Source organism: Rhizophagus irregularis, chromosome 20 (assembly GCF_026210795.1).
Source record: "Rhizophagus irregularis chromosome 20, complete sequence".
Lineage (NCBI taxonomy): Eukaryota > Fungi > Glomeromycota > Glomeromycetes > Glomerales > Glomeraceae > Rhizophagus > Rhizophagus irregularis.
In genome coordinates this window covers 816,207-833,948 of record NC_089448.1, presented here as the reverse complement: position 1 = coordinate 833,948, position 17,742 = coordinate 816,207, and the positions used below count along the sequence as shown (strand labels likewise).

Genomic DNA, 17,742 nt, shown 5'->3' with positions numbered 1-17,742 from the left:
CTCGGGGAAATTTTTGTATATTGCGGTAAATTGTATAATATTTGTATTATGGATAACGCATGTCACACACGTTATATCAAATAAAAATTCGTTATGAACAAAATAATATACAGTATTTTATATACACTTACTTCGTTAAAAGGTATACAACATTTTACTGGTAATCTTAACAAGATTCTTTTTACATGATAAAATTCCGAAGATTCGCTATTAAGAAATTCATTAAATCAAAATTTGTTGTAAAGATTAGGAATTTTTTATGCCCTAAGAATGAAAAATCGTAAGGAATCATCTAAAATTCTTTGTTGTTTGAAAAATTAACTTGTGAACAATATGTTCCTTAAATTATTATCTTAAAAAATCATACCAGAATATTAATAAATAAGATGTTGGAGGCGCAGTAATAAAAAAACATAATTAAATAATAGGTTTAATTAATGATAAAAACAGTATTATTTATTACATACGTATAATATTTCTTAATTATTAACCACAGCTTCAATATCATGTGACCATACTTTATGAACCATTTATTCCAAATACAGTAATCTCGCATGAAGGTTTAGTATATAAGAGTATAAAAGTATTCAAATATTCTCGACAATAAGACAACGTAAAAATAAAAAATAAGGAAAAAATTGTCTCGATTATTCCTTGTTGCCTTTGCAATGTCCTCAATGCTAAATATTCCCGTAAAATCTTGTGACGAATGTTCAACCAAACAAGTTATAAACTTTAATTTCATTAATATTTCGTAAAAATTCTTCAATGTATGTTAGAAACGAGAATTTGTTATTAGACGTGGGTGTTAATTTCGTACATTGTTAATAAATTACTATTATTTTCTTAGATTGCAGAAACAGAAGTAAATGTCCCTGCCCGGGCTAAAGCTGTAGAGATGATATACCTTAAAACATAAAAAATGATTGTACAACTACGATATTTGCGAGTGAGTAAATAAGAGAGAGTAGCTAATGAAGTATAAGACACTTTCTTTACTTTCGCTATCTCTATTATTATTTAAATTTTTGTGAGGACAGCGAAGCAATATTATTTATGGATCCACATAACACTTTTAATAAGAAAAGCTTGAATATTTTATTAATATGTTTGGAAGATTATAGAACTCCGTCTATAACTTGTCGCGCGGTATCTGGGAACGTATTCAAGAAATCTCTTATTTCTTTTCTTAATCGCTTTTGATGATTAGTATTGGTGGCTTTGTTGGTGCGTTCAATTAACGATGACATTCTGTTATGGTACATGTTGTGAGGTTGCGTTTCTTGAGATTACGGTGTGTGTATATCTTTTTGTACTTGTTCCATGATAATTCGCAAGTTCTGCGACAACACGTTCTTTAGCGTCGCGTTCTCGACGCTGGTTTTCCAAGATCTTCAACTCGAAGTCTCTTTTAACTTTCTCTTGTTTGAAACGTTTTTCGTGAGTTGACATATATGTAAACCATCAGGTCTTACGAACCTCAAAAAGGCTATTTTATTAATTTGCAAAACGTATAGGCGTTCGATGATTTTGAGAATCTTCCGAATTTGCATATTAATTATCATTTGATACATGAATAGGTAATGTACATATTTCACTGTGGGCATTTTGATCTGGATTTCGTATGTCTTTTAAATTTTTTTTTTTTTGGCAATTCCATATTAATCCTTTGTCGACTATTAAACATTTTGTATTTGTTGCAGAAGGTGTAGGTCATTATCAAGGTTATCAAAGAAATTTTTTTAACCCCTTATAGGAGGTCTTATGGATGGAAAGAACAGCCCTTAATGTTTCAAAAAATATATATATAATAATGACGATAAATGGTTTGGTTGTGTTAGCGATAATTCTGATGAATGCCCAGTTTCTTTTCGTGGTACTAATATCAAATCCGTTTCTTCCATCGTTGCTGAAGATTGTCTGATTGGTATTAAAGGAAAATTCTTCAAGAGGAATATATTCAAACTCCTATAATTGAGGTAATTGAGGTAGTCGATAAATATGCTGAAGAATTTAATCACAATGGTAGTTCATGTGTCAAGATATAGTTAATCCTGTAGGATTAGAATATCATAATAATGGTGAGTATTGGTTTAATCTAATGAAAAAGATATGGGTTATGCGTGAAAGAAGTTAATAATCTAAGAGATTCCTTTAAAAGATTTTTTTAGAGAAAAAAAAAATCCCAATAATTATTTCGTTCCTAATAACAAATAATAATAATTGATAATGTGCGATCCGTTCAATTATTTCCAGGACCGACGCATTGTTCTCATTGTTTCACAATTTTCCGATCATCTGAATGAAATTTTAATTTTTTTTTTTGTATAGGCACGCCAAAAATATTCTAATTAGAAGATCAACAAATTACGTGGCTTTGTTAAAAAAGTCGCTAGGCGGGAAAGAAATACCACTAGGAGGCATTTGGTTTAAGCCAATTTATCCGGTTTTATTTTATAGTTCAAATTTCTACCATTCACGGTATACAGCGCTTCAAATTTTGCCGGATTTTCTGAAAGGTTTTTGAAAAATCCGGTAAAATTTTTTAAATCTTGAATGATTTTGGACATTTTACTGCAGATTTCAGTATTTTTCAGAAGATTTCCGGAATTTTTCCTAAAAACTTTTTGTGCGCTGACGGTATACCCTAAAAAATTGCATTTACTTGTTATGGCCATTTTTTAAAAATCACTAATAAATATAATTTTTATCACCTAGACACTTCTTACGTAATTTATTATATGGTTTTTAACAGCTTATAGTAAAAATTCCTTTCGTTATATAACCTTCCCGTTCAAAAATGGATGAAAATAGGAGATAGAGCGAGATTTTCACAATATAAATATGAGATCTTGGTTCATGTATCTTCTATAACCTCCAAAAAATATCAGAGTTTTCTCTATCATTCATGAGATCTTTAAACTATACATCACGGTTCAGAATTAATGCACTCAGTTACTTATCAAGTGAAATTGTAAACCGCTCATGACAACATTATAGATGAGGAATCGAACTTCATACAGCACATAATTCTTTAATGAATAAAATAAGAAATTAAGTATTTGTAGTAAGCTTCTCTTTGAGTTAGGGTCAAAAGGAAGGAGAGACTAGAGTTTCTTTCATCTAGATTCGATATTTCAACAATAATAAATATATCTTGCTCAGAAAGATAATTGCAGGAAGTAGAAAACATACAGTATGATCAGTTTGTGACAGATGAACGATCTGAAAAATTCCCTCACCATATTCTCCCTCGAAATCAGAATCAGGAAGTAATGCCAAATATAGAACATTGTAAACATGGCAATTGCCCAGACTATTGAAGCATGATTATATAACAATACTTTATCTTTAATAATGAAATTAAACATTGTACAAATGTGAACTACCTCAATTACAACGGCAATTGGACACTACGACGAGGCGCAATTGCCGTCCGACGGAGATCCTGATTACTTTAACCGATTTATAATTTATGTCAGAGATATCTCACCAACCTCAGGCGGCTGTGACGGAGAGTTCAATGACTCCATCAGTTCAGTATCCTGCATCACCATAGGCTCTATCGCCAGTATTACAACGATTGGCGATATTATTGAGAGCGGTTCATGTCTTAAATTGATCTGAACCTAGTTAAGAATATAAATTCGTAAGTGCTTGTTCTTGGCCAAGATATAGGTTACCTGTTACAACTAGTTCAAACTTCAAATATATATTTAATAATACTATTCATGATAACAATACAAAACTTGACTTTGAATCTTTGAATAATTTGGCATCTCGTTTGACTTTTTCAATTGAGTTGACAATTTTATCGCGCTTTCCATTTTTTTTTTAATCCTCCGAAACTTTCTGCTTCTTGTGAGATAATCGATTCTTTCAATTTGATTTTCCCAAAAAATCTCAAACGCGTGGAACTCGGAAATAATCAATTGATTCTAAATCGCACTCGCATAACTTAGATTAAACTCAAAAGAGAGCACGTGATCGGTAATACTGGCCAGAACTATCGTGATGTTGAACTGCATTATTGTTATCCAATGTGAAATCTATTCGTTGAAAATTATTGAATTCGTCACGTGATCACGCGTTGTTGAACTTTGTACACGAAACTGATTGATAAATCAATATCCATATATCACCAAGATTTCTTGCTAAATTCTCTAATAGTAATTAATGATACTGGAACTCCTGAAACTGTTTTTTTTTTTGCAAACTGGGCCAAGTATATCTCTTAGATATTTCTTTGTTCATAAATTTATAATAATAAATATACATTTACAAATTCATTACTACTGAAAAATCCGTATTACGATTTTATTTATTTAATCTAATTTTTACAGGAAACATTTTTTAGCTATTTTTCGTGGCGTTTTTTAAAAACATATTACATTAAATGCGGCTGATTTACTGTTTGTTCCACAAAATTTACGAAATTTGATAACTTTACAACTATTTGGTAAATTTATTAACTAGTTTTTTAAAAGCTAAAACATTTCAATTTTTTGATTTTTAAAAAACATTCAATAATAACCGTAACTTTTTAAAGTTTAAGTCGTAAAACTATAAATTTAAATTTTTTTAAGTTGGTCAATTGTTACTTACTATAAGATGTTAGTAGTTGCGACATTACAAACATTATTAAAATAAAGAAAAAATTATTTATACGAAAGATAGAATTAAATTTTTTTTTTAAAAATAAAAAATTTTATAATTTTATTTTGGACTAATGCAAATGTCAATGAGATGATCCTGTTGGCGAAAACGTACCCAAACGTGTATCGGTTGAAACGTAATGATTGTCGTTGAAGTAATCGTCGGTAAGTCATTATAAATGCGTCCCATATTGAGAGCGGGTATATTCATGAAATATTCATATTAAAGTATAATTTAAGTGATTTCAAAATTTATAAATCATACATTGTATAAAAATTTTGAGATATAACGAATATTATTTGATCGATAAAATAAAGGAGATCTAAAGGTCTGAATTTTCCCATCAAGTTTGTGATGTGCCAAAAAAAAAAAAGAAAAGAACATGATTTATGCTATCTGAATGCTATGGATTAGATATAAAGATAATAAATTTGGAAGTGACTTTACAAAAAAGATAGAGTATTAAATATTAATACGATCAATGGATTTTGAAAACAATATCAAAGATACAGAGGGTGTGCATTTATAGAGGGTGCATTTATGGAGAGTTGACTGTAGATGTTGATATTTGAAAGAAGAGTTCGTACAATATCGAATATACTAACCCTATAAAAATTTTATTCATTATTTCTGTAAAAACTCCGTAAAAATGAGCCTTTCACGGATCCATTCACGGAAAATGTAAATAATTCGATAAATTCCGGGATATAAGGTTATTTAAGTCCGGAAATATGAGCCTTTTACGGAAAAAGACGGAATATAAGATTCTTTTTTATATATGCTTTTTTTTCTAATTATGTAGTATATTAAATACTATATATTCCAAGTTCAATTAGCTCTTTTGTTTTACTAATAAGAATTTGAGCTTAAGTGATACGAGAAAATTTATACATAAAACTTTAAAAATATCTACGTGATGTTAATCCCTTAAAAATTTCAGCCCGATCACCAATAATGTCCTAGTGTTGATGTAACAAAAAATAAAAAACGGTATAGTTTTTTACACAAAAAAGCATTTGGTTAAAATATTTTAGATATTATACAAAAAATCACAATAAAAATTTACAATCAAAGGTCGGCATTTCCACAATTAATTATATTAATTATATAAGTAATTTTTCATTTTTTACTTTCACATTTTATAAATTTCCTAAAAAATTTTCATTTATTGTATTATTCTATTTTATTAGTTTTATTAGTTTGTTAAAATTCCTTTAAACATTTCTTTTTTCTTTTACTCCAATATTATATAATCATGTGTAATATCAATCTATTAAAACCTGTATGAAAACCTGCATGATCTTTATCTAGGTTACTGAGCTTTGTGATTAAAATTCTGAGTCTAAATTTCTAATCACTTTTAAAATATTCCTGTGAGGCAAAATATATATATATAATAATGAAATCACGTTGATCATCAGAATATTTTGTACTCTACATATTACTTTATTTTAAAATGATTATACCGAATATTATAATTTATTCAACATATTAGCATACATTAAAAATTTGAAATGAATTGGGAGATGTGAGAAAAATGATATCGTATTCATCATCACTACTTCATACCAAGAAAAATTCTTGTTTCAAAAAAAAAAATTAAAAATAAATTACTTTTAGCACGAGTCAATATTATATATTTAAAAAAAGAAAAAGAATTTTAATTCTATAAAGGGACACGGCACAATTTTTTGCCGAGATCGCATCATGTGTTGAACCGGTAATCGGATAAAAACCGGATAAATGCACCATCGTGAATTGTAATCACATTGGGAGGATTAATCTTTAATATTCATATAGAAGAATCTCTATTTTTTTTACTCGATCAAAATCAAATGATTTAGGAATAAATTTAATTATTTGACGCGTCGAAAAATTGCAGATTTATTTATAAAAAACATTTAATTAACGAAAAAAATTAAAATTTAAACATTGTTATATTATATAATATGAATTTACGCATAAGCACCGAACGTGCATATTCCCTCGCAGAACGTACATGCCCCCAGTTATATAAATATATAATTAAATAAGCGTACATGCCAGTTACACAATATATTAAAATACTATTAAATGTTAAAATAGAAAAAATCGTGAAATGCATCATAATATATCGGATAAATTTCTTGCATTGCTGACAATTTGTCATCAAAATTGAAAACGTTAGGGTAAGATAAAAAATACTCATCCGCTTGATTAATATGAAAATTTTCTTCGTTATAGTTATTATAGTAATTCAAGTCTACCGGTGGATATTCTATCGGTAATTCTTGATTAATATTTTGTTCGTTTTTCTTATTCTTTTTATTATACTTTCGTTTAGGCCCAACTCTATTATTCTTTTTGGGACTTGTTTCGAGTTTTAGTTTGATGTAATAATTCTTTTGACTACCTGTCATTTTGTTCCATTTTTTCGCGGCAATGGATGAAAATTGTTGTGTAGTGATGTTAGGATTTTCTTTTTTGAACCGTTTCCATTCAACTGTTCGGTATTTGATGAAACCATTTGGGCTTTTCCTCTGCTTTTTATTTGGACATTCATGAATAAAATTATCGATAGTTTCCATTTTATCAGGTTGAACGTTGGTTTCTGGTATCATAATCGTAAGGAATTTTTTTTTGTATTTATATATATATATATTTTTTTTTTTTTTTTGACTCGAAATAGATGGAAAAAAATGAAGACCTTTTATAACAAAATGAAAAAAGAAACGTTAACCAAATTTGTAATAGAATAGCGGAAATACCCTCCTTTCAACGCAGAATCATACTTGTAGGAATTATATATTACCTGCTTTATATAAATTTCCTAAATAATAAAATATATTAATATATTAAAATCTCAAAATATATATATATATATATATTATATAATTATTTTATATTATAGATAGTATAATAACGTAATAAACAACTCATTTTAATTTCAAAAAAAAAAAAGGTAATATGGGTTTACAATACATTCGGCTGAACTAAATCTTGTTGTTTAAAAACTTTATTATTCCTTTACCGGACTTGTTTTTGAAACTTTAACAATTGAGATCGCAACGGAGTTCGGAGTTTTAAAAAAAAACAAAAAAAAATTTTTTTCTTGCTAAGAGACAAAAGAATAAGAAAGCTTATCTAATGTTGATTATTATTATGTCATATATATAAAAAAAATTTAAAAAAAAAAAATTTTATCCAGCGTTTAATTTGATGAGGTTTTTCCTTATTCCCAATTTAGTATGTGTAAGTGTAACCATGAAGACATAAAATAATTGATCGGCGAACTTTTTTACGAATTTTCTCTTACGCAAAAAAGAAACTTAAAAATCAGAATTATTAATAACACAAAGCAATATGACCGTGTTACTTTAAAAATCGCGTTAGTATTTTTATTTTCTTTTTGAATAATTTTGGAAGGGTAAATAAAAAAAAAAGAGTAAGAGATAAATCATGCATACAATATAAATGGGAAACTTTTTACATTGTAAATTTTTTTTATTAATCACATTATCACATTATTAAATTTATTCTTTAATTATTTAATTTATCCAAAAAAGTTATTATTATTTTTTTTTTGTTTTGAAAAATTAAAAATTCGTGATTTAAATATTCCAAGCCAATTCCTAAAAAAGTATTTTTTTTTCTTTATCTCTCATTGTGCTATTATGGAACTTACTCTCCGAAAGATATCGCATGAAAAAAAAGTCCCGACATATGAAGATACTGTCTTCACATATGATAATTGTCATTGATAAGGTGAGACACGTTCGAAGACTCATTGCACTTTGTTAAAATAATTTATTTTAAAATCATTAATTTATTTTGAGAATTTTCATTTTTATTATTTTTATTAATTAGGAAATATTAATTTTCGGACATTCGGATTCTTTTGTAGTTTAACGCCAAACAACATTTTAATTTGGTCAGGGTCAGTCTTGGTCAGGGTTCGTCTTTGAATAATTCAATTCTTTTAATAGTTTTGTATTGTTTTTCAAATTTGTGTCAATCAAAATCACATTTTATTATTACACGAAGAACAATTAATAACCATTATTTATTATCTTTGAAAATTATAGATCATCAATTTACAACAAACAAAAAAAAATGAAGAAACAAAAAAAAAGAAAGAATTTATAACAACGATATAAATCAATATTCCAAGATTCTAATTGCAATAAAAATTTCGAATTCGATTAAGAATTCTCTCGCGCCAAGCATGGTTGTATTAATTACATTATTTTCAGCGAGCATCGTAGTTATTAATATACGATGCTCATTAAAGTAGATTACGCGTTGCCCAATTTCCTCTCCTTCTTCACTTGACGGTAACACATTAATTGTAATATGGATATTATGAAATTCGATTAAAAATTCTAAAAATTCTCTATTCTCAATCAATTTTATACTTTTTACATTTTTATCAACAGTGGGCATTGTGGTTGCTAATATAAGATACCCATTAGAGTGTAATTCCTCTTCATTATACGTCTCTTTATCCTTTTCGGAGGAAATAGGTGAATCGCGACATTTTGAATGAGGTGGTAATTTTACCTCATCATCTTCATCCGAAGAAGTTTGATCCAGACTTTTTTCAACAAGACATATTGAAGGAGGTAATAATCTATTGTTGATGTTTATTTCGTTTGTGTTCATTATGATTGTTTTACGAGTGTATATATTTTTTATTCTTTTTTTTATTTTTTTTCTTTGTTTTTTTTTCGATTTTTATAATAAATTTACAATGTATTATCATTTAAGTGTGACAATTGTTATATAAGTAAATTTTGCTTTGTTCCCCGGTTATTCAACATTCCTGGAAGTTATCTCAAGTTTCTTCCATTTATAGAAAGTTTCTTGTTTAAAATCAAGTATTTTACGCCAAAGTGAAACATGTTAATTGATTGTACTTCATTGAAATCATTAGTACAAGGGGAGAAGAAGCCGATATTATAAATTTTTAAAATAGATGTATATTATTTTTTTATTAAAAAAAAAAGAAAATAAATAAAAAATATTTTTTTTGATAATCAAATTTGTTCAATGATAGTCGTGTGTATAAACCTTTGCTTATTTATTTATATACACATAAGCATATACAATGAATTTTGGTCTCAACATATGAATAAAATGACGCATCAACAAGGATTAGATAATTTTGGTTTCACATAATTCAAATGATACCGGTTTGAGAAACCCCATTAGAACGTTCATTTTAGGAAAAATGAATTCCGTAGATGGTGAATTTATAAAAAAAAAAAATTATTTAATCTAGTGAATAATAGATTTGATATATACAGTAGATTGAAATATTAGATAATGTTTAAAAATATATATATATAATAAAAATATAAAGTTTTTTTTAGCCTAATCACATTTTTCACCCTGTGATCGAAATCGATAAAATACCTGTACATCAATAATATGCTAGAAGACGTGGGAACTATAAATAAGGTTCTTTGTTCAATGAATTAACATATGATTCGGAGTTTCAGGTCTAAAGGTGATCATTCCAAAAATAAATAAATTAAATCAAATTTCAAATCGATAATGAATCATCCATAAATGTGACAGGATCGATAGTTTCACAAAATTTCAATATTAGATTTTCATCATGTAATTAAGAAAAACACAAATCATTCGTTCCGGCTTTAAGCCCAAAAAACAACCCTAAAAATATAGCATGATGATCTACATCGATACTAATTTTAATATATTCGTCGGATAATCCGGATAGATCTGATCCGATGCGTCATTTTTTTATATAATAAGTTATTAATAAAAAAAATAAATAAAAAATAAAAAAATTGCTCGATCTGCTGGTTTTCTGCGACTCAGCTTTTCGTGTAACATTTATCTTTGAAAAAAAAACCAGAAAATAATGACATATATTTAAAGAAAGTTGGCTCCCCTCACCTTTAGTTATTATTATAATTGAAATTTATTTTATAATATAAACTCATTTACACTTTATTAAATTTAATAGAATTTAAAGAAAATAATTTTTCAAATATACTATTTATTAATTTTCTCCATTCCATAAACATTCAAGCTAGCTTCAATATTTTAATATCTGCTAGACAAATTACTCTAGACCTATTTTTATGCTTGTTAAATAATTCTATTTAGTCACTCAAGTATTTGATTCATTTAACTGGAACGTTAAAACTAATATTTAAAATCTATAAAAAAAACGCGTTTATCGTAAAGAAAAATTGTGTACAGCTTTACAATAAGATTCCATGCATGCATGCATGCCTAAGCTTTTCAAAATGCTTTTTAAGTTTAATAGATTTAGAGTCGCGCCACATAAAATAACATGGAAATATAAATGGGCTGATTTACCGTTGTAACACCAAAAATTTTATAATTAAAATTCTACACCACGTGACCGGTGACATTTAATGTATGTGAAAAAAATAATTTTGGGAGGCAAAAAAAAAAACTAAGTCCCTCAGATAAATATAAACAGTGAAAACGCGGTGGGATGTGATGCCGGTGATGAATATTTTTAGGTCACATGGGGTAGAAAATTGACATTTTTTTTTTGAAAAAAAAATATACATTTAAAAGTTCTCGAATCAAATCAAAGTTTCAAAAGAATGTTTGAATATAGTTTTTGATTTGTCAAAATTGAAAACGATCAACGTTCATTGTTAAAAATTTTCTACCGTATATATTAAATAAAAAGCATTGAACTTAGTCGCACAATGCATGATCTCGATCTGGTAATTTTGTTTGATAACTATTTTACACGACATAATTATTGTTTATTTATTTAACGGAAACCTATGATTGGTCATGTAAAAGTTTCCTTTCATTGTCACTTAAAAAAGTAAATCTCGGGAATTTCTCTTTTGTGTTCCATTATTTGTTTTTTTTTTGAATGCACACAAATGACCGACAAAACACAATTCGAATCGCAAGTCGTACAAAAAAAAAACTACATCCCCTTTCAAAAAAAAAAAACTTGCATACGATTTATCCTTTCAAAAATAAATAAATAAAATAAATAACTTACGTTATCAAGTCATTTGACTTTTTGACATAATATTGCATCAATTAAACCAAAAAAAGTGCAGTTACAATAAATACCGTTTGGAATCAAATAAAAGGGGCGAAAAATGAATAAATAATACAAAAAAAAAAAACTTTTTTTGGACACTTTATAAAATGATCTCTTGAATAAGTTTTAAACTCATGACTTTTTGGCTAAAATAACGTCATGCTGTTATTCAATAATGCTGCAACCGTCATTAGCAAAATTGGGAAGGAATTAGAAAGAAACATTCTAATGGCGTTCTAGTATTCTATGACGTTTCAATGACGAAATTTTTTTCTATATATATATTCCTTTTTTGCGCAGAACAAACAAATAACAATCTTTCACCTTCTTTTATTATGTTTATAGTGGAAAGTGAAAAGGAGAGAATTTCCAAGAAGAATAAGGAAAGTCTTATTCATATATTTCTTTATTTCTCCTAAATTTTTTTCAAGCCACATAATTGTTTCTTTTTTTGTTTTTATTCATGATTTAATTACTCACGGTTGTACTTTTGTACTTCCAATGTGACTTTTTTGTTTTATAACTTTTTACATTAAAAGAATACCTTTTTATTTAAAATTTAACAGACGATAATGACAAATTACAAAAAAAGTTCCATATATGTTCAAAATTTTCTTTCTTTCGTAATGGTATACCATAAAATGAAAGATAATGAATGACTTATTTCTCTTCAGAAGATAATAACTTTTTTATATTCGATGCAATAAACGTGTCGGATTTATATCATGAAAAGTCTTCCGAGAAAGAATTCCGGATGAATGAATTATATAATTTCATAACGTAAATAAGAAATTTTAAATATAAATTAAATGGAATGAACCTTTTTTTTACGCTCGATTTTTTTAATCGTTACCTACTAAAAAAAAAAATAATAATAATAACAATCCTTCATAATACTATTCCGTCGATTTACGTTAAAATTCGTCATGTATCTACAATTTATTAACCAAACCGATTCTTTTACGCAAGAAAAAAATAAAAAAAAGAGAATAGAAAATTGTTTCATTTCATTTCGTAATGAAATGTTAGAATTCGCTAGAAACGTAGGTAACAATATGACAATGAAGGAATTTAGTAAAGAAGTATCGCAATTATGGAAGAATACACCTGAAAGTAAAAAAGATGAATATAAAAGAAAATATGAGATTAATAGAGAAATCTCAAAAAATTCAAAAAGTATGTTGATACAAGAGATAATAGATCTCTTTAATCGATTATCACAATTATTGATCGCTATTATTAATGACTCATCTGAGATGTCATATTATGAAAATATTTCAACTATTTTAAATTTAAAAATAAGAATCATGATTAAAGTTGAAGAATATATCGATAATGTTTTTCAATTCGAAGAAAAATCTACCGAATTATTATTGAAAGTTTATTATGATATATATGAAAAATCATTCATTAATAATTTGATACTATTCAACGATTTTATGGAATGGTATCTCAAATTGTAATAATTGTAATTTATTAACAAAAAAGGACCACCCAATGGTGTAAGCCACAATGTACTATGAATTTTAATGAATTTTAAAAAATTATGCACTTTATATGCAAAAATACGATTTTTTGACTTATGATTATGTTTATTCACAAATCTTTTATATTTTTGGGAGAGGGAAAAATAATATCATAGCATTTACTTAAGATAAATTATGATAACATTTATTAAGCATTTTCTTTTACTAAATTTTTTAAGTTTTTTTATTATTATAAGATGATGATTATAGCTTTTATAAAAAATTTATTAAGAATTAATTTATTTATTTAATATACATTTTATTTATTATATATTAGAGTAAAGTTTTAAATTATGCAATAAAAATATGATGTGATACTTTATGCAAACAAAATACCTTTTTTGAGTTGTCATTTTTAACATGTCTTATATATAAATAGGATTATTTATTTATTTGTGTAAATTCATGTGAAAAAGATTAATTAATAATTTACTATATAAATTTTCTTTGAATGTCGAGAATAGTCTAGATGTAAACATGTAAATAAATGGATAAGTCGGATAAGTCACACGATGATACTGATGATACACAATAAATAACTTAATTCCGAATTATCCCGTTCTAAAAAAAAAATAGCATTTGTTCAACAAAAATAAAGCCCAAGTTGTTTTAAACTAAAAAATTTACAATTTTTTTTTCTTCTTTTTCTTCTTTTTCTTGTCGCAAGAGGGATTTTCTTGCATTTAACAGAATTAATCAACGAAAAAAGAAAAATTTTTTTACGATTTTTGTCTCGTCGATTCTAAGAAATTTAGATGAGAAAATTTAATCAAAAAAAATGGTATATATCATTTTTTAATTAATATAATCAAGAAAATAAAGTTATCGATATATCCCAACTATATTATGCGTTTTTTTTTCATCTTAATATTCATTTCTGGTCCCTTTTTATTATTGTTATTTTGAATTTTTCTTATTTCACAAGGTTACACCGCGAGCAAAGAAAAAGTCATTCAGTAAAATTTCATTTAATTATTTATACTATAAAAAAAAAATCAGAAAAAATCATTTTCATAAATAAAATAAACAATTATCGCGAAAAATTTTCTAATACAATAAATACCTTCATTAACATCACTTATATCACAAATGTTATTATATTGAACGACTAAAAAGGTTATACAATCTAACTAAATATATATTGGTTGAGTTCTTTTTTTTTATTTGGTTTTTATTTGGCTATAATAGGCGGTTCCCTTTCTTGGAAAACAATATTAAAAAACTGTAGAGGAAGTTACAAAAAAAATATAGTGTCACAGGCTCACAGCCATTTCATAATATTTATTATTACTGATAATTATTATATATTATTATATATATTTTCGTCCAAATTTATAAATAATTTATTAGATTCGAGCTAAATGAAAAATAATTTGCAGGTTGCAAGTTGCAAAGCATTTTCACATAAATGCTAATCATAATCAACGAATCCATTATTTAAACATTAATAAATCTGTTGTCAAATGTTGAAATTAATAAAAATAGAAAGTTTTCTAATTTACAAAATCAATGTTCTAATGTTTTATTGTTTAAAAACTTATAAATTAATTTATTTATCTTTTTCATTGTTTCTTATTTCGAAAGATCTACTGAAGTACTGATCCATAATTAGATCCATTGATTCTTATGAACAAGCCACATTTCCATTAACATAATACATTTCTCATTGAATACATAAAAAAAAGAATTGTATTTCCCTATTTTCCTTCCATTGAAGATGTTACTTTACTACACTTGAATTTAAATTAATAATTATAATCGATTTTAATCTCCTTTAAAAATAGCTGCGTCAATCTTTTTTTAGATTATAATAATCTTAAAATACATGTATTATCATGCGTATTAACAACTTATATTTATTAATGTGATATACACATCAATAAATCAACAAATATCGCATATTTCAAAAATAAACTTCTGATTTGAATACAATTCCGGCCAAAGATCATTATAATGCGGGCCAGAATCACAGGTCAGTTGCAAAAAGGGCTATCCCAACATCGTAATCAAGTGACGTCACATTATGCACTAACACATGAAAATAACCGGTGACGAATAATATGTGACGAATAAGGTTTGCCCTTTATATAAATATAAACAAAAGGGTGTGACATATGTAATAGATGTGTTACTACTTAGATGCAGATCAATTTTGTACCACCAAAAAAATTTTGACATTTTTTTATATATTTTTTTTTTTCTAAGAAAAAAAATAAAAAATAAAAAATAAGGATATTTATTTTTAAAATACTCTGTAATTTTTGATTTATAATAAAAAAAAAACACAAAGAATATTTATTTAAAAATTTTTTTCTTATAATAATTTATTGTTATTAGTTTTTTTTTTAATATAAATACTAATAAATTATTTATTGTATATTTAATATTATTTATATATTTATTAATTATAATAAAAAAAAAATAATTTATCTTTTTTTAAAATTTAATAATTCACTTTTATATTTTTAAAGTTACAAAAATTTTAAAAAAAATTTTTATTTAGTATTAAAAAATACTTTTATAAACAAAATACAATAAAATAAGAAATAAATTACAGCTTAATTTCCATATAATTATACAGGGTCCTGTTTACTTATAAGATAGGTCACTCCCAGGCCTAAAGTAAAAATCATATATAAAATTCTTTACAGATCCTATTATAAAAGGAAATTTTATGTTACATTATTATGATTTTTTCCAGCTATTTATGACTAAATAATATAATTATATTATTTAATCATAAATAACTTAGATTAGATTATTTAGAAATAAAATAATCTAGGTATGACTAAATAATTTAAATATAATTAAATAATTTAAAGTTAATAATCTAATTATGATTAAATAATCTAAAGTTAATAATCTAATTATGATTAAATAATCTAATTAAATAACCTAATTGTGACAATTTTTTATACCTACCTATTTTTCTTATTATATTTCTTGCCTTTGAAATTGAATTTCTTTTTCTATTTCCTATTTATCATTTATAATCATATGATTAAATAATCTAATTATGACTATAACTAAATAACCTGAATGCCCTATTTTTATTAGTATTTGCATTATTATAAATACTTTCTGATATAATTTACATTGATTATGTTTTACAGCTTTTTCATTACCAATTTGATACCTTTTTATTTGTACTTATCTCTACCTGTTTGGGAATCAGCTTTTATATTTAAAATACTGGCCTCCTATTATTGCAATCATATTGGAAAAGAAACAGGATAATATGTTGTAACACGCCGCCCATAGGATATTAAAATAAAATATCGTATGTTGCCACCGACGTGCTGAGTTCGTATAATATCTATGCTTGGTTTAAAATAAAATAAAAAAATTAGTTACAAAACATTAATAAACCATTAATTAAAAATAATTAATGTGGCACTTTTTGCTCATAAGAAAAAGGCTAAAAGAATGTGTTAGTTTATTATTAAGGACGAACTAAAATTTTTATTTTCCAAAAATTGAACTACTGAATTTCTATCAAAATCCACTTGTATTTATACATTTTAAGAAAAAATATTTCTAATACTTCTATTTTTTCTAATAAAATTTGAAGATCTATTATCATATGACTATCTCGTTACACTAAACTAAACTATAAATATAATTTTATTGGCTAATTATTTACCCATCGGTTAATTATTTATCCATCGGCTAATTATTTATCCTTATTTTATTTCATTATATTTTCGGTTATTACATTTATCCTCCTCTTGAAAAATTTATGTCCCATAAATTAAGAATCGAATTCGGGTCTCAAACATATTATATTATTATATATGGTTCAAATATTTCCCTATCAAAATATTCCTTTAATAATTCTCCATTTACTGGTCTTCTTAAAATTCTTCCATTTAATTCTTTAATTTTGTACGATCCATTTATTATTACTTCATGTATATAATATGGTCCCTTCCATTTTTCCTCTAGTTTTCCTGTATGTGTTTTGTATTTTACCGCGTCAAAATATAATACTTTATCTCCTATTTGAAAGTTTGTTTTCGTTTTCCAATTTTGTCATGATATTTCTTTTGTTGTTCTTGTGCTTTTTTAATATTCTTCTTTGCTTCATGTCTTTTTATTGGTAATTCTTCTATTATATGTTCTATTCTTTTAATCATTGTAGTTCCTCTAACTTCTTCATCATTTGGTAATATTACTCTTCTTCCATAAGTCAAATAAAATGGTGTCATTTTACTTGATTTTTGTATTTTACTCCTATATGCAAACAATATTGGTGCTATTCTTTGATCCCAATTTTTATCTTCATATTCTCTATTTCTATATATCATTAATTTTTCTTTTACTAATTTCGCCAATGATTCTATTAATGTTTTATTAAATCGTTCTACTAATCCATTTGTTTTAGGGTGATAAGGAGTTGAGAATTTATGTTGAACATTAAATTTTTCTGTAAGATCTTTAGTTAATTGATTATTAAATTCTGATCCATTATCTGTAAGTATTTTCTTTGGACATCCATGTCGACAAATT

At 25.8% G+C, this 17,742-nt stretch overlaps 3 protein-coding genes across 3 annotated transcripts; 1 reads left to right on the top strand and 2 right to left on the bottom strand.

Annotated features, from left to right (window-relative positions):
• Positions 1–6,725: 6,725 nt before the first annotated feature.
• Positions 6,726–7,256, bottom strand: OCT59_012819 (uncharacterized protein; the record flags this gene model as incomplete). Its single annotated transcript, XM_025312029.2, has 1 exon — positions 6,726–7,256. One exon carries the CDS (start codon positions 7,254–7,256, stop codon positions 6,726–6,728), a length of 531 nt encoding a protein of 176 aa, XP_025165975.2.
• Positions 7,257–8,793: 1,537 nt separating this feature from the next.
• Positions 8,794–9,297, bottom strand: OCT59_012818 (uncharacterized protein; the record flags this gene model as incomplete). Its single annotated transcript, XM_025328588.1, has 1 exon — positions 8,794–9,297. The coding sequence occupies one exon, from the start codon at positions 9,295–9,297 to the stop codon at positions 8,794–8,796; it is 504 nt and encodes a 167-aa protein (XP_025165976.1).
• A 3,245-nt stretch (positions 9,298–12,542) lies between these two features.
• On the top strand, positions 12,543–13,562 carry OCT59_012817 (uncharacterized protein). The gene has a single exon (XM_025328589.2). The coding sequence runs from the start codon at positions 12,634–12,636 to the stop codon at positions 13,168–13,170; it is 537 nt and encodes a 178-aa protein (XP_025165977.2). The 5' UTR covers positions 12,543–12,633; the 3' UTR covers positions 13,171–13,562.
• The last annotated feature ends 4,180 nt before the right edge of the window (positions 13,563–17,742 follow it).